The sequence below is a fragment of the Salvia hispanica genome, chromosome 2 (assembly GCF_023119035.1).
Source record: "Salvia hispanica cultivar TCC Black 2014 chromosome 2, UniMelb_Shisp_WGS_1.0, whole genome shotgun sequence".
In the NCBI taxonomy this organism is placed as follows: domain Eukaryota; kingdom Viridiplantae; phylum Streptophyta; class Magnoliopsida; order Lamiales; family Lamiaceae; genus Salvia; species Salvia hispanica.
The window spans coordinates 20,591,094-20,616,449 of record NC_062966.1 but is presented as its reverse complement, the minus strand read 5'-3'; the positions used below and the strand labels follow the sequence as shown (position 1 = coordinate 20,616,449).

At 31.9% G+C, this 25,356-nt stretch overlaps 2 protein-coding genes across 5 annotated transcripts; one reads left to right on the top strand and one right to left on the bottom strand.

The window, feature by feature from the left end:
* Positions 1 to 6,185: 6,185 nt before the first annotated feature.
* LOC125205446 (nucleobase-ascorbate transporter 6-like) lies at positions 6,186 to 11,206 on the bottom strand. Of its 3 annotated transcripts, none has more exons than XM_048104380.1 (15): positions 11,102 to 11,206; positions 10,586 to 10,708; positions 9,803 to 9,900; positions 9,546 to 9,719; positions 9,295 to 9,395; positions 8,861 to 8,936; positions 8,640 to 8,699; positions 8,350 to 8,534; positions 7,763 to 7,859; positions 7,483 to 7,569; positions 7,334 to 7,392; positions 7,150 to 7,241; positions 6,989 to 7,066; positions 6,746 to 6,906; positions 6,186 to 6,659 (listed from the first exon to the last, which is right to left on the bottom strand). In XM_048104380.1, the coding sequence occupies exons 2-15, from the start codon at positions 10,689 to 10,691 to the stop codon at positions 6,444 to 6,446; spliced, it is 1,590 nt and encodes a 529-aa protein (XP_047960337.1). In that variant the 5' UTR covers positions 10,692 to 10,708; positions 11,102 to 11,206; the 3' UTR covers positions 6,186 to 6,443. The 3 variants fall into 3 exon arrangements, with proteins under 3 accessions (XP_047960337.1, XP_047960336.1, XP_047960335.1); XM_048104379.1 differs by lacking the exon at positions 11,102 to 11,206 and adding an exon at positions 10,904 to 11,061; XM_048104378.1 differs by lacking the exon at positions 11,102 to 11,206 and adding an exon at positions 10,893 to 11,059.
* An 11,178-nt stretch (positions 11,207 to 22,384) lies between these two features.
* LOC125205756 (39S ribosomal protein L47, mitochondrial-like) lies at positions 22,385 to 25,341 on the top strand. 2 transcript variants are annotated; one of them, XM_048104861.1, is made up of 4 exons: positions 22,385 to 22,459; positions 23,179 to 23,368; positions 23,854 to 24,011; positions 25,029 to 25,341. In XM_048104861.1, the coding sequence occupies exons 2-4, from the start codon at positions 23,206 to 23,208 to the stop codon at positions 25,134 to 25,136; spliced, it is 429 nt and encodes a 142-aa protein (XP_047960818.1). In that variant the 5' UTR covers positions 22,385 to 22,459; positions 23,179 to 23,205; the 3' UTR covers positions 25,137 to 25,341. The 2 variants fall into 2 exon arrangements, with proteins under 2 accessions (XP_047960818.1, XP_047960817.1); XM_048104860.1 differs by having other exon boundaries at positions 22,430 to 22,525.
* The last annotated feature ends 15 nt before the right edge of the window (positions 25,342 to 25,356 follow it).

Here is a 25,356-nt window from a genome sequence, read left to right as displayed (position 1 = left end):
CATCAAAAACCTTAATTTGGAGTTTTTTTTATGTCTTTTTTTATTTTATTAATAAAAACGAAAATTACACGTGGCAAATTGTAGACCACACATTTTCTAAAATTTTATGACCTTGAATTAGTTGTAATTAACAATTGATCACTTTCCTACCTGCATTACTATCGAAAGTTGAAAACTAGTCTTCAAATTTTCATTTTGGAAAATGGCAGGGTGATTTGTAAAGTTGAATATCTTAGTAAGAGCACATAAATCAGAGGCCCTACTTTTTTTAGCACAAGATTTTGTAATTATTTAATTAAAAGTTCGCTTTACTTCGATTATTAATTACCGAATTTTCGTATGTGTGATGGAGCAAGTTTCATCATAATAATACAACATCAACTTTTTATCAAACCAAATGTATTCTCCTAATTATAGCTAAATTGTTACACCAAAATGAATAAGGACACCAAACACTAATTTCAAATTAATATACAAAGGATTGACGAATGAGGTATGCATCTCGTGACTCCTACCGAAAGCATATACTATATTCGTGAATCGTTGGCACATGCATGGTATTAATATAGGGGCGCATTATGTTCAATAAGTGAAATTCTTGCAAAAATTAAAGTAGATCTCAGTCCTTGAATCTTTAGATTGGATAATTGTGATAATAATATTCGAGCTACATTATTACTATAACAAAAGCATTACATTATTAGTCGAGCAACATTATTAGACTAGTACACAATCTACATTATTACAATAATACATGTTATATTATTAGCCGAACTACATTATTATACTACATAATCTACATTATTAGATGTCATGTGTCATTAATCTAACGGTTACATTACAAGATCCAATGACTGAGATTTGCTTTGATTTTGACATAATTTCACTTATTGATCTGATCACATCCCAGTACTTTATCCATCAATAAAAAATAATTTTAATAGTGAGCTTCCCATATTTTTATAGAAAATTAGCATAGTAAAAGAGAGAGAAAAAAAATAGGTATAATATTGTTAGCGAAAATTGACACTCACTTTATAGAGATTATAGTATAATAAAAATGTTAAAATCTTATAGGTCAAAATTAGTCAAATCGTTTACTTACTGCAGATGCAAATATCGCATGTAATGATATTTTAATTTATATTTTTGTTGGTGTTTCAATGTGTTCAGTTGGAAAACAGCATGAACCCTTCCTTGAGGAAAAAATGAACAAAAAATTGCACCCTCAGACAAGAAATAAAAGCATGACATACTAAATAATATGCAAAGAGATTATAATTTTATTTTCCTAATGAAGAGGGGGAATAAAAATATAAAAACAAAATGAGCAGTTCCAATAATGAAGAATGTAGAATCAAACCAGGTAGGAAAAGAGTGTTATTATTGGATGTTGAGTAATGCAGGGAAAACAAATAAGGAATAACAGATCAATAATGTTTTCTCTCTCTAAATAAAAGACCAACGTCAAAATCACAATTTCTTGGCATAGTGGTCCTATACCTTTTAATTTTGTTTTTATTACTTTTACTTAATTGTTTTTGGAATGTCTCTTTAAATATATAACAATTAGTTTTCTTTTTTAGTTTTTGTCGATCAAGTAGTCAGTTAATTATACTCAACTTTTTGGAGCTAGGTCTTGTCATTTAAAATTACTCGGCAAACCAATTACACTATCATTTTGAGCTAATTAAATTAATTATAAGTCGAATAATAATATTAATGGCGGTGTATTATTACAATGGGCGTTTTATAGTACTAGTGTGTGAAAATCACATGTACTATATAGATATAATTGTGTGTGAAAAATTGAAAATCACATAAAAATAATAAAGAGTAGGAGCTACCAATAAATGATTTCTTTCCTACCTTGTCAATTATGCAATTAATGCCGTTGATTTTCAAGATCCATCATATCTTGCGGTACACAAATTCAAATATGGAAACGAGTGAAATGGTGAGGGACTTGATCAATATATATACCATTTTTCAAACTTATTTATTAGAGTACTACTATTGAATATTTCTTGATAGTGATTGGTCTGTCGTTTTGACTCCCTAGCGATACATATTTGCATGTGAACCTATCATAAATTTGAATTCTAAGTGACACCATAAGTTAATGAATCCAAGAAGATTAACACTATAATGAATCCAAACACCAGCAATAAAGTACAGATCCGTAGGTAAGACGTTTTTCTTCTAATCAATAGATCAGAAATTTGAGTTACCAGGAATAAATATATTGATCTTCTTTTAAAAGAAGAATAAGAAGAAGAAAAATTAAAACACCACATTTAACTTTTAGTGAAGGATCACTTATTTTTCACATAGTTATGGTGTATCCTGTGTCATAAATTTGTGGAAATGTAGTTATTTACTTCTAAGAAAGATTGTTAAATATTATTGCCAATAAACAAATAGGGAAATTAATCGTATAAACAAATATAGGGAAATTAATCGTATTTTATACAAATATTCTATCTCCCCCTTTTTACATATCTAATAGTTAAAATACTAAAATACCCCTATACTTTTCAAATATATGGGCTTATGTGTTGCATATGAATTAGGGATGATATGAGTTGTTTTAATGGCCAATCACAAATTACTTTTCCAGCTTTTCTAATGTATTGTGCTCTGATTAATAACCAATGAGTGGTGTGCAATAAACTCCTTTTCATTTTCATGCATTCAACTCTTTTCAAAACATCTATTTTTTGGGCCCTTCTCACTGCCACTGCATTAATAACATTTTAACCCATCTCAATTTTCAACGCCTATATTTAATTTCTCTGTTTTCATCTTATCATAAATAGATATTTTTTCATATATCTTTTTATAATTTGATAAAAATTAATTATGAAAATAAGTGACATTCTCTTTGTATAACCTCACCTGTCCATGGATTGGCAATCATCATTCAGTAGTAGAGTAGTAGTATTATTCATTTTCTACAGTTTCTATTGACCTATATAATTACACGTTGTGACATAGATATATGTTCAACACTCTAGTGTTAAATATTCGTACATTATTGATTATTTTCACATTAATTGTGTGTGGGTGTGTAACCTATTTAATTTACTCATTACTGTATCAAATCATATATATGCAGTGTATTATCACTTCATAGTAAAATAAGAGTACCAGAATAAAGAAAATTAAAATTAAAATTGACCCATTAAAATTATTATAATGAATTATGCTACATAAGTGGTCAGCAGATCTCAATCCTTTATCATGTGCCCTTTGCGAAAGAGGAGTAGGAATATGGAAAACAGACATACTACTGTTAATTATAGGCTAATAATATAAACTAATAATTTTTTCAATAATTATTTAATCGTGTTGCTAACACTTTTAGGTATAACTTTTCTCAAATCTCGGTTCTTTATTCGTTTTAAACTATTGATAAACAATTCATGTGGCTAGTACAACAGTTGCCACTTTAATGTATTATGATTGTTTAGTCACTTAGTGCACCTTCATAATAGAAAATACAATGTACATTGTACATTAGAATAGAGTAGCTCATGTATTAGTACTACATCTTAAAAATATAAGTGATCTTTATTAATATAGTACTAAAAAATAAATTATTATCTAAGTACTACTACTTTAAAAGTGATTGATGAGATTTGTCATTCTTGAAATCGAAATGTTAATATGTCTTTTACAAGGAGATTGGAGAATGTTAGAATTTATAATAGCTTATGCGTATTCAATTTAGTCAAAAATTGATACTCCCTCCGTCCCACATAATTTGACCTAGTATTCTATTTTGGGTCGTCCCACATAATTTGACACACTTCACTCTTATCATTTTTTTTAGTGGACCTCATATTCCACTAACTTATTCCTATTCACATTTTATTATAAAACTAATACTTTAAAAGTAGGACCCACATCCACCAACTTTTTCAATTCACTTACCATTAGATTTCTTAAAATCTGTACCGGATTAAAGTGTTCCAAATTATGTGGGACGGAGGGAGTATGATCAACAATCGACAGTTTGACACAATTTACTACATAATACGATGTAAATTAAAATTAAAGAAAAAATATAAATTGACCTTAGCTAAAGTTATATTAATAATTTGATGTATTAGTTACATATTAAAATTATAAATATAGTAAGTGGATAAGTTAAAAAGACTTATTAGCCTTTAACCTCATTTTTTATATTTATATTTGAATTTTCTTTCTATTATTTTTAAAATTTGAATTAAAGTAGGCACTAGTTACATATATAATTCTAAAAAAATAAAAAAATTATAAAAAATCATAAATATATAACCACAATATTATGCACTTTTCATGTACTATATATGTATCTAATATTTTAATTAAATTCATAAATAAATCTATTTTTTTGTCAAATAAACAAGAATTTGGTTGTATAAAATTTGGTTATATAGATTTATTGTTAGCTAAATTATCACCATTCAATTTGGTCAAAACTGACTACTTCTGGTCTTCTCTACCTAGAGGGGAATTTTTAGTAGCTGTCACATGATGTGAGACACAATAAGTAGGGCTCTAGACTTGGATGTTGTAGTTTTTGAAATTTATGTTCTTGAAACGGAATGTATTAATCCAAAAGAAATAATTTTATTTGTAGATTATACTCCCTCCATTTCATAGTAATAGAGTCATTTTGTCATTTTGGTACATTTTATATATAGTAATAAAACTATTTCTATTTTTAGTAAAAGTCAACATATTTTTTCACACCTACTTTACTCTCTCTTACTTTTTTCTCTCATCATCTCTCTACCTTTTTCATTTTCCACTTTATTCTCCTTTTACTTAACTCACCAAACACAATTTTTCTTAATTTTTGTGCCGAAAAGAAACGTCTCCATTACTATAGAACGGAGGGAGTATGAGTTTTGAGTTCTTTAACATACAGTAAATAAAGTAGGAAAAAAGTTTAGGGAGAATAGTGAAAGTGGTGAAAAGTTTCCATATAAATATCTACAGTACTAATTTTTATAGACGAACTATAATAGAAAAATTATATTATCTTTTTTAAAAGAGGGGAATAAATGAAATGAAAGCTGCTATATAATGCACCAGCTCACCAACTATGACTTATGTTGAAATTTCAGAGCACTTCGAAAAGTTGACAATTAATCTACCTCCTTTGCAGTTACAAAATAGATATATAAATTCTGTACAAATTCTGTACTCCTACTCAATTACCAACTTTTCAATATTGTGGTAATATTGTGGTAAATTATAGGGGGAATATTATTTTAGTCAGCAAATTTTGTCAAATTATCATTTTGATTTGTAATATTAGAAAATATTTTTCTAGGATCCGTCAACTTCGACTTAATATTATTTGAGTTGCTTTTTTATTTTTTGACAGAAATACCCTTATGTCCATGAAGGATAATTTAATAATTTGTTCTCTCTTCTTCGTTAAAATTATTTAATTTACCCTCTCTTTCTTTTTCCCCTTCACGCTTCTCTTTTCTTCCCCATCTCAATCGTCCCAGTCCAAGTCGATTATCACACCAATAGGAAGGATTCAGATGTGATCGCAGCTAAGGTACAGAAGGAGATGCATCTCTCGTTCGTGTGGCCATTCTAGCAGGGAAGAAGGAAGAACATAGAAAGAAAAGAGAAATAAATTATTTTAATAAAGAAGAGAGAGTAAATAGACTAAGTTATACTTCATGGCAATGAGTGTATTTATGTTCAGAAAATGAATAAGTAGCTCAAATGATATTAAGCCAAAGTTAATTGACCTCAAAAAATATTTTCAAATGTTATGGATTAAAAATGATATTAAGCCAAAGTTAATTGACCTAAAAAAATATTTTCAAATGTCATGGATTAAAAATGATAGTATGGCAAAGTTCTTGCACTAACAGAAATGTTCCATCTATGATATAAAATGAGTCATAATTCATTTTTTACTTGGTTCCCTTGAATCTAAAACAAAATTGTTAAGAATTAAAATTCAAAACACAACAAACAGCATTATACCAACATAGAAATAATAATCTTTACGAAGCGTATTTAAAGTACTGTAACAGTTATGAAAGTTAATTTGGTAAAAAAAAATGCACAACTCATGAATTATAGCATCTGCTAAATTTTTAAGATTCTAGTCTTTCTGCAGCTAATTAATTCAGTTTTCAAATTACAGAAACTGAAAAACTCAAATCTAAAAGCAGCAAATTTGCATTGTGCTACTTTATATATAACCAATAAATTTACAACAAAAAGAGACATGAAAAAACATACAAATAAATAATCTAAAGGCATTTCAAAATGTCAGGCTATTTCATCTCCCCAATAACCAGGTTACAAAAGGCACAAGTCAAAGAAACACAGTGGTGTGGTCACAGAGCATTTACTTCTACTTGACGACCGACCGACCACGGATTCCAACGAAAACCCCTCGCCATCGAGCGCAGAGGTAGTTACACAGACGGGAAATACTTGTTCAAGTTGAAGGGAAGGGAGTAGAATTCATCACTTCTCATGTCGGTCTTGTACGAGCGGAACTTGTCCCACCAGTGCTTGCCTCTGTCTTTCCTTACTTCCGGATTCCTGTGCATGGTGTTGTCCAAGAAGAATGCCAGTATGCCCGCCACGAAAGCTTCCGATGAGAAGGGCACGTTGATCATGTCGTTGAACTGGAAAAAAGATCAACCAAAATGAGCGAACGAAGGAGATGCCATTAGGTGTGAACATATACACGAGTTTTAATTGAAGCTGATACCCATCTCTCCCCGGTGTGAACGGGACCGAATCCCTGTATAGCTGTGTACTCGTTGAAGTACTGGGGGATCGAGAATCCCAGGAAGATGGAGAACCCTAAGATGAATTTTGTTCGGAAACTGTTGAGGTTGCAGAACTGGAGGAAACTCACACCAGCCGCACCTGTGTAGATTTCGCAGTCCAAATTTAAGCTATATTGTAGATTCAATAAATATGAGGAATGAGCTCAATGGAGTGTACGCACCAACGTATGCAAAGAAGAGGCAGTACAGAGCAGCCACAATAGGTGCTGGAATTGAAGCGAAGACTGCTCCAAATTTCCCTGTGAAGAAAAGATAATTGTAGATTAAGGCATAGATTGACATGGGAAAGAATGAGATTAGCACTAAAAGAAACTGTTTTTACCAAGAACAGAAAAGAAAAGCATGAATCCAGCAGATATCTGGACTACTCTTCGACTTCCAACACGCGTCAGTGCTAATAGACCAGCATTCTCACTACATAGAAATGGAGAGAGGCAGTTAACTTTTGTGGTTGAATCAATCACAATAAAAAAAAACTTTGCACAAATTTATTATCAGGTGCTTACATGGATACAGATGACCCATTGCCAGTTCCGAACAACCCAGATAACAAGATGGCAATTCCCTGTAGAAAAATGGCACATGTACAGCATATGTATGATGACAATAAGTCTCTCTCTCTCTCTGTTAAGAGAAACAAGTGTGCAAGGATTACCTGCCAGCCAACACCACGGCTGAGAATCGATGGCGGAGTAGCAGTTGCACTCGCATATCTGGCTGCAGCAATGAATCCACCAGTTGACTGCATTTAACATAAAGATGGAGTTATCTTAAAACAAAAATAGGAGTCACAGATCAAAAACAGATAACTTCACTTTTGGGAAAGAAATTTAAAGCGAATATTCTGACATCTTAGATGACATAGGGATCTCCAACTCACATAATCTGAATGAGAGTAACACATCGAAGTGAGAGTGATTCGCATGAAAACAAACCTCTACAAGAGCAACAAAAGCAGCCATCATCATGGCAAAGGCTTCACCAGCATCAAATGACGGAGCTCCCCATTGGAAGGGATAAGGAACTCTTATCCTGCATAAACAAGCCCAAGATAGTGAGATACACATTAGTATAACATTAATTACAACTCTCACATATTTTCTTCCATAACAGTAAAGACATCCACGAAGCTCATTCAAGTAGAAACTCTAAAGTAAAGTTATCATTTGACCATGTTGCCGTCAAAATCTATCCTCTATTAAATTTTTAAGATGAGATGCGAGACAGTACAACATTAGTTCATCTAGTAAACAATACACACTTGGTGTCTATTTCCGTATAATTTTTGGAAGCTCCTTTTCACTTTTCTTTCTATTATCTCGTTCCTCGTCCTCCCTCTTTCTACCTCCCCCTCCGTCCCCTATGGTGCCCAAACCTCAGTCATTCCCTTATCTTTCACACTTAGGTACCTAATCCAATGTTTCTATCCCCAATCATATTATTCACATCACATCATTCATTTTAGAGCACTGGGTGCATAAGCACGATAAGCATTAATGTTGAGTATAACTGCTAAACCTACCATGGAGCAGCATCAATGAGTCCTGCACGATCAGTTCTGCAACTTGTTTGGGTCTTTGGCGGGCTATCGTTATAGGCCCCTCCTACAGTAAGTATATGGGCAAAGATCCATACAACTACCACCGAGAATAAAACGGCAAAGCGGTCTAGGATATCCTTCCCTGGTTTGACAAAGTGGACCAAATACTGCAGGAAACATACGATTGATTTTACAAGAGTGCATAAAGTCAGTGAATATTGCAATAATATACAGATGTGGCTAATAAAGTTAACTGGTTTTTCAAACTTTACCTGAGAAAAGATAACTAAGACAATGAGCATTGGCAGCCCAATCTCAATGCATTTGGCAACCTAATTAAACCAAGGAAAAATATGAAATTCAAGATTGAAAGGGTTAATATCACAAAGCACTAAGATGCAAGTATTAGCAGAGCATCCTTGAGAGTGAGAGGGATATCATCTTTTGTGTGTGGTGTGTGAAAGAGAGGGAAGCTGCACGGAATTGCACGCACCCCAGGAAAAGCAAACTCGTAGAGCCCAAAACCAGCAAGAGCAACTAGAGGTACAGATGAGAGCGGACTCAGAAATCTGGATAACAAATAAATTAATGGATTAGTAACACATAAACATTGGCACAATTAAATTACATGGTAGATATAGACTTCTATATCAATTTCACAGAGTATGTATTGAAAGTAAACCTAACTTGTACAAGAACCTCATTCCTCATCACCAAAAAGGAAGAAAAAGAAACCATGTCAGAAGAAGAGATACGATTAGGGTTTTTGGACGACATAGAGTAATGAAATGACTTTAAAAATGGCTACGGTTTTAAAGATATTTCAGTCAGCAGACAGGCTGCTACAACTATAAGTTTAATTAAAGCACTTGAAGCACTTCAACCATGGACAAATCAAGCAGAATGCGTATGATAAAGGTATTGCACCTTGCAACATTACGCCATAGACCACTGAATCCTAGCACAATTTGAATGGTTGAAGCAACAATAAGTGCACCCTGTGTTGCCCGCATGATCTTCTTGAACCTCTGCATGTCCATTTAAAGTTAACCACATTAAGGAAATACTACTGCTAAAATTAAAAAATTAATTTGCATTACAATCACTGCTTGAACACAAGACTCAATGCATCTTCAGAAGATCAAAGGTGCAACAGCAACAGGATCAAGAAAACGAACCGATACAGGATCAGGGTCATCCCATCTACCAGACAGAATAATCGATATTGTGGGTGCGACAAACGTGTATGAACCTCCGATTACAACAGGTAATCTGGTGCCAAACCACGTTTGCAACAGTGTGTTTAACCCCGCAACGAACAATAGCGTCTGAATAACTTTTGCTTTCTCCTCCTGAAAGAAGCCAAGCTTAACTACATTGCAAATAGAACCAAACAGCAGCAGTATAACTGGAAATGATCATAAAAATGCCTCACATTTCCACCACCCATTTGAGGAACCAGGGCAGTGGGAATGATGACCGTCGTGCCAAGCATCACCAGATAATGCTGGAATCCAAGAAGGATCGCCTCCGCTGAACAATATCAACCACACAGAGTGAGAAAATTTCCAGCCCATATCAGTGCATGCAAAGAAATATCATCCGGTTGTTGCAGAAAGATAGTGGGTATTGAATCTTAAATGGTGATTAAATTCAAGAAATTAGAGAATCTTATGACAAATCAATTAGGTACACCACTGCTAGACAAGTTGCGGAGTATACAATCAAGACTTCAATAGTGAAGTGCGTGTGAAATGCAGCATAGCACTCTAAAACTTCAAATTTTAAATGGAAAGGCAAATAATATGGTGGAACCCAATTAGTAAGTGCAAACATCTGTTTAAGGAAAATGAATAAAGATCCCACACACAACAGAGTAAGAAATTAAGCATCTAGTAAAAGCAAGCTGGGGTAATAAGAGAAAAAGGAATCACAGAATCAGAAAATATTTGATGCTAGTTGGCCACACAAGAATCAATCAACAAGGAAGCAGAAATAATAGGTGTTGGAGCAACTGGCTCCACCCAATATTCTGCAAACACTTTCTACCAAAACCCAGAAAACAATTGACTCAAAGAATATACACCAAGAATTCTTCAAGCTAAAAGAGAAAAAGTATAAAAATAGGGCTACAGCAAATCCCCAACCACCCATACTAAATTTAAAAACAGAATATGCTAAAAACGTGACAAAAGCAGCAAATTCATGAGATACTGACGCCATGGAGGAGGGCTGGTAATGCAGTAGGAAACTTTGGGAAGCTGATCTTTCGGCGGATGCGGCGCCGGCTCGTCGGCCTTCGGTGGTGGACCTCCGCCTGCCATTTCTTGCTTCTTCTAATCTTCAATGTTTGCACAAGAAAGGGTAACAACAAAAACAAAAAAAGAAACTTAGTTAGAAAAAATTAAAATAAGCAACAAATGCAAAAGCCCCAAATCTGCAAATACCCAGATCAATAACCTTCAAAAGTGCTGCAATTCAAGAGAGAAAAAAAAGGGAAAACCACACAAAAAAAGAGAGCTCACCACACACCAACCTATCTGAGCTAACAGTAGCTAGAAGAAATCGAAGAGCGCAAAATTTAGGAAGAGATAAGGATGGAAATGAAGGTGCAACAGAAGAAAGGTGTGTGTGTGTGTGTGTGTTAAAGAAGTGTCATTATTGCAAGAAAATCAGTATTATAAACAGAAAAAAAGCAGGAAAAAAAGATGAACAGGAGAGAAAAGAAAGGCACCTAAATAGTGAAACTTTTGAAGAAGGGGAAAATCAAGTGAGGGTGTAGAAGTGAGCCAATGTCAATCGATGGAACGACCCCACCTCAAGTAAAGAAAATTGGAAATAAAGCAGAAAGCTTGAGCAAAGGTAAGGAAAAGTGTGCACAAAAAATGTGAAAAAAAGAATCACCTGCACCGAGCAAGGCTTGTGAACTGTCAAACCCTCTTTAGAAAAAGCAAAGGTAAAGAATGCAGAAAACATTAATCTCGGCGTGAAGAGAATCTCTTAACAAAGGTTTGTTTAATGCTTTGTTTTTTCTCTTTTCCTTTTTCTGTGTTGTTTGTTTCCTTTTCTGGCAGAGGATAAGAGTGTTTAATGTCAGTAAAATATTATTAAGAGAACTTAGTATATTTAATCTGAATTAAGATCTTTTTTAAATCGGGTCCATTCATGTGATCTGAAGTTTCAAATAACTTGATTTTATTTAAATGACTACTGTAATTCAAATTGAAAATAAAGACTTTAATCAATGTAATAGTGTGCAGTTTCGATCTAAGTTCAAACTTAAGAATATGGAGTGCAATGAGTATACCTTTTCATACTATTAACTTTTTTATTCAAGCTTTAGTTTTGTATAGTTTGGTCAAAATAATATTCCTGTGAAGATACATTTCTTTAACAAAATTTTATAACCATTGCAGTAAAAAATGGTGAATAGAATTTCTAAAGTACTATCGATAATGTTTCCAAAGTCTATTTTAGTATTGAATATGAATTCACGATAATAAAATATTTAGGGGTGATTGACCAATTGATAAAAATTGTAGCTACATTCGAAAGGGAATATTGGGATGCCCAAACGAGAGAGTGAGACTAGACTAAGGGATACCAAACAATGTACACCGACACATTCTTTTCATACCATTTTTTATTTAGCAACTTGCATTTTTATGTACATATAGGCTTTGCTTTAATTTTGTATTGTTTTGAAATACTCCATATATACGTATATTAACTTCACATACGAATATACGATAATTCAGCCGCGGTCATTATCAGAATGCATAAATAGATATTACTAGTAGGTGTTGTATTTTCAAAATGCTAAGTATTTTTAGATAATTTCGATCATTGGGGTGTTATATTGCTAACTCAATACCTAATTGCTAACTATAACTAAATAATAGCTATTAGATATTCAAATTAAGGGCCTGGATCATTAACCACGAAATGTCAATACGATCAACAAAAAACGTCAATAAGGGCATATGATTAATTCTATAAAATATCAATAGGGGTATTAAGGTCAATTAACTATATATTTAGTTATAACTAACTTTTAAAAGAAATCCCAAAACATTAAATTCATATAACATATATCAAATTAAAGATAATTTTATAAGGATTCCAACGATATCATACATGCATATGTCCCGACGTCAAAATTTGAAAAAAAAATTCAAATTTTTTCAATTTTTTCGTAAAGCAGAAATGTCAACATACTATATAAAATATGTCAATATAAACAATGGGTTAACATTCTTAAAGCATTGTGTTGACATTCTCAAAGCATTGTGTTGATATTTCCGAAACACTATATTAACATTTTCATCTAAAACCCTAATTTGACGTTTTTTTTATCTTTTTATTTTATTAATAAAAATGAAAATTACACGTGGCAAATTGTAGACCACACGCTTTCTAAAATCCTATGGCCTTAAATTAATTGTAGTTAGCAATTAAGTGAAGAGTTAGCAATTAATCACTCTCATTCGATCATTGATAAAGATTTTTATATAACTATACATAAAAACTCTATAAAAGGGTAAACAATTAAAATATTAATTTAGCCCATGAATGTGGATAGACTGTGTGTAAGTCGAGATAGAGAATAAATTCATGTCATTGTTGTTATGCTTATAGTTTCAACAATTTCATTCATTACAATTGACATTTTTCAGTATCTTCATTATTTTCAATACCGACATAGAGGCTATAATATTAGGTAAATATAACTCCAGCAAATTTCCAGCACTGCGGCGCTTTTATTCCCTACTAATACCTACCATATGTATATGGTGGAGTATTATATTTTCTTCTTTATCTCTTATGTTGATTTCTCTTATATCTCATTCAATAAATAATGGTTCGACATAAATAAGTGGAAGTAGTATTTGACATGTAAAAATAGTTCACATTGCCGAAAAAATTGTCAAATTTATCAATTTTGCAATTTTTTAAATAATCAATTCATAATTTTAATAATGTTTTCAATTATCTCGGGATTAAAAAAAAATCGACCTCCTATACATCTTCAATAATAGATGTATAGTAGGAGTACTATGCTTGTATCAACTTTATTTATGAAAATGTATAGAGAACTGATTTTTTTGTTGTTGTTGTTGTTATATAACGATTGAAAAAATTATACAACATAATTGATTTTTTATTTATATTATGAAATTAATCATAAATTGTTTTAATTTGATGATTTTTCTAGTAGAGTTAAGTCTAACCTATAGTGTCAATGAATTGAAGTGTAACGCTCCGCGCATTAACATTATCATATACTAATACAGGAGCATATTAGGGTCCTAATAGCTTCTCAGTGTCAAACACAACACAAATCATAGCCCTTGGATCATTGGATTGTATGGTTGTGATAAGCTACATTATTGTATTGAAAGTTTACATTATTAATCGAGCTATATTATTAGACTAAAATGTCTATATTATTAGACTAAAAATCTATATTATTATATTAAAATATTACATTATTATCCGAACTACATTGTTAAAGTATAAATCTACATTATTAGATAACGTGTAGCATTGATCTAACCACTCAATTACAAAATCCAATAGACTGCTAGTACTTAATTTGAGTTTTACTTTTATTTAGCATTTGGATATGCGCTAAGATTGCCTAATTTAATATATACGAACGTTAACTCAAATGGTTGGAGCCATATAATTGCCTCAGTTTTAATTTGTTTATTAGGACAATTTATATTTAATATGATTGATCAAGTGACATGTGCTAAGATTGACTAACAAAAACGTGACACCACAAAATTGTATGAATTCTAGTGCCTTGTGTAAGCCATGTGGCACTACAAAAAATAAAAAATAATAATTGGAGTATGTGTTTGGTACTATTTATTAATATGTGGGGGGCGCTTTGTGTCATTAGATAAACGATTGATTGTGGTTTGGTGAATTGGCCTTTTCATGCTCATCGCAATCTTCAACTGTAATTGTTTTATTCTATTTCCATCCCTTAACCTTGTTAGTATGTCATCTTCACCCATATAAAGTTTACACTATGTAGAGTAAGAAATATCTATTCTTAAATGTCATGTTTTAATCGATGACTCCTGATCATGTAAAAAAAGTCGAAATCAAAGTTGTCAAATCAACCTAGAAATTAATCTGAAAAGTTAGAATTTTATTTTTCAGTTCATACACTGTGAACTTTATATACACTGTTCACCTAAAAAAGGTGATTTATTGTGCTTTTATCTTTAATATATTTAAATTATTAGATAAGTATTCCCTTCATCCTACTCAAAATAATCAATTTTTTTTTTATAATATGTCTCACTTAAGATATTAACTTTTTATATTTAGAAATAAATATTTTTCTCATCTATCCTCATTAAAATATTCAACTATTTTTTTCTATATTTAGTCTACCCAACAACTCCTCATAAAATCGTGCTATTTAAAAATGTGGACATCTTGAGTGAGACGGAGACAACATATATCAAGAATAGTATATATTGCATTTAATTATACTGACCATGTACTCCTTCCATCTCACAAAAATATCTTACTTTCCTTTTTAATTTATTCAATTAAAGATGTCATGAATTTATTTTTAGAAAAATATTTTTTTTCATATTAATATAAAAATTATATTTGTTCTCTCCGCTAACAGAAACTACACAACTAGCGATGGAGCTCCGTTTATCGACCTCAACATGCCGAGGAGGAGCCTGACATGTCATCTCCCAGCACTTAGAGCCGTCTGATGGGGACTAAAGCGGCAAAGAAAAAAGCGAAGGGGAAGGCTACTACAACTGGGTGTAGTATGTTGTCGCCACCTGATGTGAATTACATTGTAGTTCTTTATTGCATATTTTAACACATATTTTAGATGAAAAATTGACTCATTTTGATATATTGTAGGGCAAAAAAACGAGCTCTAATAACAAAGAGAGGACAAAGAAAAAATGTATGAATCTGAACAGTAATAAGCCTGCCAAGATTAATTTCAAACACTTATAGAAGTCCGCCGTATTCCAAAAGAGCTTCACGTAGATACCTCGCATGCTTCAATCGAAGTTCGATAAAAGAAGATATGGTTGGTTTACGAAGACTGCGCATTGTGGTGAAAAAAACATGCAACCGGGGCATTTTTGAACTATAAACGCCCGACTGGCAATTCGGGCGTATCGCGAGTCAGAAAAAACGCGCGAGTCGAGCGTTTTACGAGCCAAAAAAAGCCTGATCGGACAAAATGTGTATGTGCCTATTTTTCAAGCCTTAACTATTTAAATAGCTAGGGCACCACTCCAAAACGATCTTTTGACGGCTAGAGACAATTTTAAAGGGAGAAAGAGGCTTGAAGTCCATTTTTAGGAGAAAGAAGAAGATGTTTAAGGCTAATCCTTCCCTAATCTTGCCCATATGGTAACATTTACTTGTTTTCTTGTATTTTTGTCCATTATGAGTGGTTAGATTTTAGGGATTACTCATAGTTAGTTATGGAAGCTTGTAAATATGAACATGTGATTGTGTTTTGATTGATTTATGTATTTGTGTTTTTGTCTATGTGTTTATTTCATACCATGTTGGGTTTTGCTAGCAAACTTAATCCGCTAATGGCCCTAACTTCAATGTCTCTTTAACTTGAAGTAGGGAGCTGACATAGATAAGAAACCTTAGGGCTAAACTAATCAGGGAATAGTCTAGGGTGGATCTTCGGTGTTGAACTTTCGAAGCTAACCTCAAGCTAACTATCCGTCTTGTAGGAGCGAGAAGTTGGTGAATAGAGCCTAGGAGACGTGATCATCTTATCATAGGTGTAAAATTCCACGATCAATGATCAGCTGTGTGAGAGCGTAAAATCAACACGATCCCGATACATAATGGAAATTAACTAGACATTAGGATTTATGTGAACAAGCGCCCTAGAACAATCTAGGAGTAGTCTTCCTTCTTTATCGTAGTTCTCTTGCATTCGCTTTCTCGATTTGTCTTTCACTCGCCTTCTGATAAAAAAACCAAAATCAAACAAATTATTTGTTTTTTAGTTAGATTGAATAGCCTTAGCAATTAATCTCCTCCTTATGGATTCGACACCTTTTTATACTATATTGCACGTCTTTATACTTGCAGAAGTACTCCCTCCGTCCCAGAGAAGTTGGCATACTTTGAAAATGGCACGGGATTTTAGGAGGTTTTGTTTTGTGTATTAAATGGAGAGAGAAAATATAATTTTTATATTCATGTGAGAGAGAACTTTTTCCAAAAAGGGAAATGTGACATCTTTTGTGGGACAAACTAAAAAGGAAAGTGTGCCAACTTCTCTGGGACGGAGGGAGTACTTTTTAGAGATTTATTGTTTTGTGGTCCTAATTTGCACCCTAGAAATCACAATACTGCCACAGCCACTCAATCCTTCGCTAGATAAGATGTTGGACTCTATGAGCTCCATGAGTATCGCAATACATGTCAGCTATCTGAGAGAGTTGCTGATGGAAGATACGCTGTCGAAGACGGAGATGCAGTGTGAGATGCAAAATGACATGATCGTTGTCATTCCCGCCAACTAAGAAAGAAGTATTTTTTGGGTAAAATTTTAAATATTAGGATTTGTAATTTTTCAATTATTAGGGTTTGTAATTTTTAATTTTTGTAATGAATGGATGGATTTTCTGTTATATATTTGATCATTGTTTTTTATTTTACGACTAAAATAGTTGATAGTATAAAATTAATATTTATGGTGTGGGAAGGAGTGGTGAACTATGAAAGTTGTGGTTTCACACATAAAAAAAATAGAGATAATTATGTGGCGGGAGGCGTGGATTGCTGATGCCTCTAATAATAACTAAATGTAACAAATACACTAATTAGTTGGTAATGACAATCTGACAATCAACAAATCTAGTAGTGCAAGCATTAATATAATTTGTCAATGATTTGATAATTATGTATAAACAATTATGCTACCCTGACTCTTGACGAGTTTTTCCTTGTTCGTATTTAACATCTACCGTTTGCGTGCGATTATTCTGCTTGGACCCATCAAACCAACATTCCTTCTGTGTAACTATTATTGTTCTCTTCGTATTTCACCAATGATCAATTCCCAGTAATTTAGTTTTTTCATTAATGTATGTTCCAGACAATTTTCGTGCAATTATGCATTCATGGGTGCGAAGAGGGTGTTTTGACTGTCTGAAAATATTTAATTTTAATACCTTAAATTATTAATAATTTAATCTTACTATATTTGTAAAATAAATAAAAAAAGAGTGATGCTCGTGAATAACAAATTCTAAAAATTTAAAACTGTTTTTTTCGCTTCAACTGCACGTAAAAGAGTGAAATTAAATAAGTAAATATAGTGAAGACTGACAAAGATAACATCAATTTCTAATGTCACCGACATGTTGATAGTGTAAAATGTTATATACAGACAAATACAATATTGGTTACATATAATTAGAAAATAACGTCAGAGTTAATATATATGTACAAGCATATTGATCGTAATTCGTTAAAGACGAAACTAAATAGGTCGAAATCAGTACTTTTCGTCACCAAATTAATGAAAGACACAATAATTACATCCACTTGATTTACCCAATAAATCAATGTTGCAGGACCACCTCGTAAAACATGGGGGAAATTGAATCATAAATGCATTATAGTTTTATTATTAATTAGTAGTACTATATTATTGTATTATTATTATTTACGTAAGAAATGAATCATATAACACACACTATTTTGTATACATTAAATTTATAGTTTGTTGTTAATATCACATTAATTTAATAAACTAATCATGTGAGCGATACTTTTGTGGAAGCCAATCACTAAAAAAGAAAACTGAATTATTAAATCATTGAAATTTAAGGTAGGAGATAATTGACGCATATTTAATAATTACAGGCAAGCATGTGTCATTTTCACAACTAAAGAGTGGAAACCTAGCTTGTAAGAGTTAGGTTCCTCATTTAGGAGCGAAATAAATTTAATTTATTACAAATTTGATTTTGTATCAACTACCTATAGTTATATTTACCAAACAAAAGTACTTCAGTATTAGTCACGACAAAAAATGGCTGAAAAGTATCATTATGATTGTTTTGATGAAATTGTTTGATACCCTAAAGTTGTGAGTGAGATTAAATTAAATTGAGTTTATCAACATAAAAAAAAAGATACTATAATTACTTCTTTCTCCGACAAACAACTCAACTACTCAGATAGAAAGCAAAAAAATTATTATTTCATTATGAAATATCTCTTTCATATAATGAAGGTATAACCAAATTAATTAATTCATTACTTATTATTCAAGATTTTTACACACATTAATGCGTGCAACATTATATAATTTGTGCAGTTGCCTTTTTTCTAAAAAATGCATAATGTTTCAATCATGGCAGCTTGAAATTTACTTGGACAATAGTTTGCTTTATGTTATAGTGGTGGATAGCTAATATAAAGTTGTCACCACTATAAAAACCTTTGAAAGTAATTAAACCAACTTAAATCTAATTGTGAACTGGGCCTACCTAGATTTTGTCACTTTTCTCATTCTCATTTTAACTTTTTGGGCTCTCTCTCTTTTATTTTGGTATTAAAAACTGAAGAACAATTATTGGACGATTATTCTATTTTACTTCTTTCGCTATGGATTAGCAATGTATTTGAACTAGGGCCGGGAAAAAATATCGGAAAAATGATATATCGCTCATATCGTATTGGAAAATATCAAAAAATTATCGAATTTTCGATATATCGTAATTTTCGATACAATACGATATCGTAAGTTTTCGATACGATAACGATATGAATTTCCTTATATCACGATATATCGTTTTATATCGAAAATACGATATATATTGAAAATTATCGATATATCGATATGAAATTTTTTTATATCGAAACTTTCGATACGATAACGATATGAAATTCTTTCATATCGATATTTTCGATACGATACACGATACAACATTTTCGATACGATATATCGTATCGACCCACCCCTAATTTGAACTCGGAATGGGAATTTTCGAGTATATATGCGGCGAAAAGAAGTTTAAGTCCAGATGCACTATCAACAAAAGTATGCTAAGACAGTATATACTTACTATTTATTTCTCCCTTGATCGGGTGACAACTTTGATGACCCAAAATTTCAGGTTTGATGTTAACTTTCGTTCTTCATCCTATATCTTATTATCAGATGCCGCCACACTGCCTTCCGACACTAGCAACAACTTTCTTTAATATGCCTAATGTCACGGATTATTTCCTGGATCTGTCATTGCCAAATACGACTCTATAAATCTAAATTGATAAATATAATATACTAATATAACAATCACACCTGGAAAGATGCATTATAAAACAAGATTACTATGTTTGTTCGAATGATATAATGCATAACACTCCCTTAGTTTTAATTACATATGGAAAGCAAATTAAAAAAATTCAACAAATTGGAGGATAAAATATTAATTCTTATTGAGAAATATATAAATAAACTCGGCAAACCGTCTCCATCAATCCCCATACATATAAAATGAATCTGAAATTATCATAAAAGTACTAATATAACCAAACAAAATGGAGAAAACTTTTTGATACATTAATAATCTCTCTCCAATGTTAACATGGCTGCTATTAATATCAAATGCAAACATCACCATCTCACAGTATCACACACCTTCCTCTCTATATTTTTAAACTTTCGCATTATTTCTTTATTTTAAGTAACATCAAAAAGAGATAGTAGTATAAGGAGTATATTATTGGCACATAAAAGTTTCTATTTGAAACATATCATTCAACCTAGTCTAATTGGAGAACCAAATAATACATCTATTTTTTAATTTAGTTGAACTTGGGTTATAGTTTTATAAGAAAAGATATATAATGTGTGAATGATAAGGAAAAAAGAAAAGTGACAAATAGATATAACATGGGGGGGTTTCTTTTGATCTTTTGATTCTAAATCAAAAAGGGACCACCCTCAATTCCAAGTTGATGAAGCCTTTACTTTCTTGTTATTTATATTCCAAACCTTTCTAACTAGCTAGGGATATCGTCAAATATTTGGTGTTCCTATCTTTTATGACCACCTATTTATCTTTATTTAACCCCACTATGAAGTTGATGATTTTAATGACCAAGTTTTAAGTTTGCGAAAAATATCAGATTTTGCCTAAAATTCAAGAAAACCTTCACCCTACTAGAGTCGTCTCTTTCTTTTGAAGTTAACGACGACTTCTTTATAGATTTTCCATTGCGTAAAACTCACCAATCTGAATTAATAGTACTCCTATATAATAATCGCATTGAAAATTGACCGACACTCTCAAAAGATTATTCTTTTGTTCAAATATACACATGACACAAGTTTTTCTATAGAGGGATATTGACACCAAATATCATGTAACTTTCAAAACGAACTTTGAAATTGACAATTAATATCACGAACTTTACTCCGAGTTTGTTATTTCCCACCAATGAAAAAATTTCGGCTATATTAATAGATTGAAGATCAAATTTGGAGGGTGTGCTTCAAGAAAAACTATTCTCAAAGATTGAAAATCTTGAAACTCTCAAGTTGTTGTCGAGAAATTAAGAAAAAAATGGTATTATTTACCGGAATTTTTTCATTGGTGGGAAATAACAAGCTCATGATAAAGTTCATGATATTATTTGTCAATATCAAAGTTCGTGGGAAAAACCCAACTTTTTGAAAGTTCCATAATATTAGGTGTCAATATATCCCTTTTATAAATTGTAGCAAAATACTTTAACATGTTTGGTTGATGGAAAAGTAAAGTTGGCAAGGAAAATGATTCCCAGGAAAATGAATCCACGAAATGTGATTCCTAATAACTTTACTTTCCTGTGTTTGAAAAATATCAAGATTTTAAATTTTATATTTGATTTAAACACTAACTAAAAATATACTTATTATTATTTTTATTTATAAAAAAGAATAATAATATAATTTTTTTAATAAGTTACTAATTACAAATGATAATAATTATATTATTATATTTATTATTACTATAGATAGTTTAAATATGAATTATCCATCATAATATATAATAATATAATTGTATTATTAGTTACATGGAGTATTATATTATAATTATAAATAATTATAATAATGTATATTATTATTATAACCAAAATATTTAAAGATCATTTTTAAATTTTATAATTTTAAATTTCAGTACGATTTTATTGATTAATTATGAATTTATAAAATAATACTTATTATTTATTATTGTATGATTTATATTATGTAATTATATTTTAATTTTTAATAAATTATTAATTATTACTATGATAATACATTATATTTAAATATTATAATAATATAGTTATAATTGTGATAATTTTAATAATAATATTTATTATACTGAAATTAAGTATGATTTATAATCTAAATCATTTTTCAACATTAATTAATATAATAATAATAATAATAAAATTATACTATATTGCATTAAATATGTAAGAATCCTATAACTTGGAAAAAGAATATGTAAGAAAAGTTAGAATTCAGAATCCTGGAAAGTTGTACTAACTTTCCTTGTTCTAGGATTCTAATTATTTTCCCACTTTGATTAAAAACCGAAACAAACACATGAATTTAAAATTTAAAGAATTAGATTACTTTATCAGATAGAATTCTGACAACCAAACATGACTAAATTTAATCACTTAATATTGATGAACAAAGAGCTTGTTATATCGGGTGGTGTTAATCATACCCTTGTATATTATCCTTCGCCTCCAATACTTAGAATATTTTCTGACAACACAAAACTCGATAGTCATAAAACCAAATACTACATGAAGCCATTAGTTCATTATGGGCCTGGCTGAATAAAAATTTAATTTATAATCACACTATAAAGGGTGTAGGGTTTGATTTGCTTTAGTTTAACAAATTTATTCAACGCTGAATGTTGGGCCTATTTTAGTTGACGAATATAAGTTGTTATTAGCCCAAAATATGATGGGCCGTTCAAATTGAGTTTCATGGGTTTTTTTTTTTAACTACATCGATTTCGCACTCTCCTGTCTCCTCCTGAGCTCTCTCAAGGTCAGTTTCTCTGCCTCTCGCCGTCTCGCTTTGAGAATTAAGATGATGCTAGGATTTAATTAGCAGGTTTGAATCTTGATAAATGCTTACATCTCTTCTAGGGTTAGATTAGTGCGTTTGCTGCTGAATATTCTGGTTTGAGACTTTGTTTGAAATGAGGCGACTAGTAATTTGAAAGAATGTGTTCACTTGTAGTAGTAATCAGCTGCATATAATCATAAATTGTATGTACAGTTGGATGAGAATTTATGTAGTAGAATTGATGAATTTATGCTTGCTTGTGCTGAGTTTGTAACACTGATTCACTCAAGTCTGAACAGAGCTCTTAATCCAAGGAAACATCGTGGCAATTTGAATTGTTAACAAAATGAAATGAGAAAATTGACCGCTTTCTACTGGATCATTTCATTAAATTAATTTTAAGTGATACCATCTTGAACTAGAATGACCAATTTCATTTCATGAATTTTAAAATGATACCATCTTGAATAGATCTTAATTTTTCAAGAATACAAAAAAAAGGGAAAATGGAATCTGTTTGCATTTTCATTCAGGCATTTGGGGATGACCCGAAACCTACTGGGCTGGCCATATTGACATCCCTATGTGTTATACAGCGTGATCTTGAATCCAGTATCATTTGGTCAGATCAATGTCCAGATTTGTGCTTAATAGATTTTAGTATTATTCATTGGTTCTTTGATTTCTTCTTTTTGCAGAAAGTTGTTAGATTTTTGTGAACCACAATGTTCTTAACTAGGGTTTTTGGGAAGGCCCTATTTGGTGCTGCAGCCAAATCCGAGGCCTCGGTTGCCGCAGCTGCTGCATTTTCTACTGCTGCACGCAACCCGCTCGAGGAATTCTTTGAGGCTGATAGAAAACCAGATGATGACACGCCTGTTGTCTATGGTAAAAATAATACGTTTTCTTTGTATATTCCTGCATTGTTTATTTTTCCATATCCTTATGCTGCCTAAGGTATTTCGAACTTGTAGTTGTTACATTAGAATCTGATGATTTTGTTACGCTACTTGGTCAATAAGATATATGGAAGATTTCTAGGTGTATTTTTAGGATTTTAGTCCATGTTGTCGATCTATTTCTGAGGGTTTGCCTGACCTGGACCATAGCTTGATAAAAAAAGGTGAAAGCTTTGTTCCTATGAATATAATGTAAGAGAGTTGCACGTATCCACTTACTTCTCATGTATTTTGTAATTTTTGACGGAGTCAGCTCAAAGTGAATACTGTTTTGACACAATACTTCCCTTTTTGTCTGTAGATTTTCTTCAGAAAGTTTACTTTTTGTTCATTTGGTTATTAAGAAATCCACTATTCATTATTTGAACAAATAAATGTGTGTTTAAAGTGATTTGCCATCATTTTTTTATTCAGGTCGGAGTTGGAAGGCTTCTGAACTGCGTCTCAAGTCTTGGGATGATCTTAATAAGCTCTGGTATGTTCTTTTGAAAGAAAAGAACATGCTGATGACTCAGCGACAGATGCTGAATGCTCAGAACTTGAACTTTCCCAGTCCCGAGCGTATTTCAAAGGTGCTCTATCTGTTCTCTAATCTCTATTAGTTTATACTCTATATTAGTATTTCTGAATCTATATAATGCACTGCAAATTTCCACTAACTTCAGTTCTGAAATCTATATGCCACTAATTCGCACCCAACTATATTCGATCCATTCATGTTCTTTGTTAGTGTGAAGTTGCATCTGGTTCCTCTAAGCTAGGATGATGGCTTTACTGCCCGTTCTCATAGGATCTTTGCTTGCAAAATAGAAACTTCTGTTTACTCTGTTATTGCAGCCTTTCTGTACCTAAGACTGATGTCAAGCTTATTTGCTAACCTCATGAAATTGATTAATGTATTATGAGTTGCCTGCATTGCATAATTGTCATCATGCTATCCTTCTAATTTTCGGCTGCAGTGCCAGGTTTTACGGCAATTCTAATGGTTTTTTATAAAACCTTAAAATCATTCACTTGGAGAAGTATGGCTGATATTATGAGAATTCGGGAAAGTATTACCACTGGGTAACCTTTCCTGCTGGAAAACCCGACGAACATGAATTACGTACATAGATCAGTAAGGAAATGCTTAAATAAATACGGCACATAGAAATTAGCATTGCCTTTTAAATACCTACCCAAATTCTCCACATAGGGTTGGATTTGTATACTAAAGAAGTCCGACGGAATCTCCTTAGCTTGGCTTCCATACTTCTGTTTTAATGCAGGTAGTTTGAGGTTTCATATAATGATCTTTCTATATTGTTTTTATCCTGTCTAGACTGTTAAAATTTCAAGACCATATATATTGTTGCAGATTGAAATATGCATATCCAAATATTTGAAGTTTCTCTGAAGTATATTCACTTGGTTTTCCATATTCATGTTTTTTTTTTTTGTTTTTTTTATTTCAGTCCCCCTGTTTTACTCTGTTTAATCTGAATTTTATTCTCACTCAATTGTTTACAGAGTCAGATTGCCATGAATATCCCTAATTTTTTTGCCTCTGCTGTTCTGTTTCTTGTGCTTACTCAAGTTTGATTGAACAGGTACGCAAGTCGATGTGCCGAATCAAGCATGTCCTAACTGAGAGGGCCATTGACGAGCCGGATCCGAGGAGGTCCGCTGAGATGAAGAGGATGGTCAATGCCTTATAACTTTCAACTTAGTGTTGGGTTTTCATCTTGATTCGAGCTTCTGTCCTCGATTCTTTGCTAGGTGCCTAGGTCCTTTGCCTCTCTACATTATGGATGATTTGGCTGTGACATGTCGCCTGTATTTCTGTCTTTTGAGGCGTTTCTAAATGGAGAAATAAGCCATTTTTGACCGAAATATCATTATATGAGGTGCCGATTTGGATTCTGCTCTAATGTTCAT

Excerpts from the sequence above, each read along its gene's own strand:
- LOC125205446 (XM_048104380.1), bottom strand. The coding sequence starts at position 10,691 with ATGGCAGGCGGAGGTCCACCACCGAAGGCCGACGAGCCGGCGCCGCAT. Across the intron at positions 8,937-9,294 it reads CTATGGCGTAATGTTGCAAG|ATTTCTGAGTCCGCTCTCAT; the intron begins GTGCAATACCTT and ends TTTGTTATCCAG. Across the intron at positions 6,660-6,745 it reads TTCACACCGGGGAGAGATGG|TTCAACGACATGATCAACGT; the intron begins GTATCAGCTTCA and ends TCTTTTTTCCAG.
- LOC125205756 (XM_048104861.1), top strand. The coding sequence starts at position 23,206 with ATGTTCTTAACTAGGGTTTTTGGGAAGGCCCTATTTGGTGCTGCAGCC. Across the intron at positions 23,369-23,853 it reads TGACACGCCTGTTGTCTATG|GTCGGAGTTGGAAGGCTTCT; the intron begins GTAAAAATAATA and ends TTTTTTATTCAG. Across the intron at positions 24,012-25,028 it reads GTCCCGAGCGTATTTCAAAG|GTACGCAAGTCGATGTGCCG; the intron begins GTGCTCTATCTG and ends TTGATTGAACAG.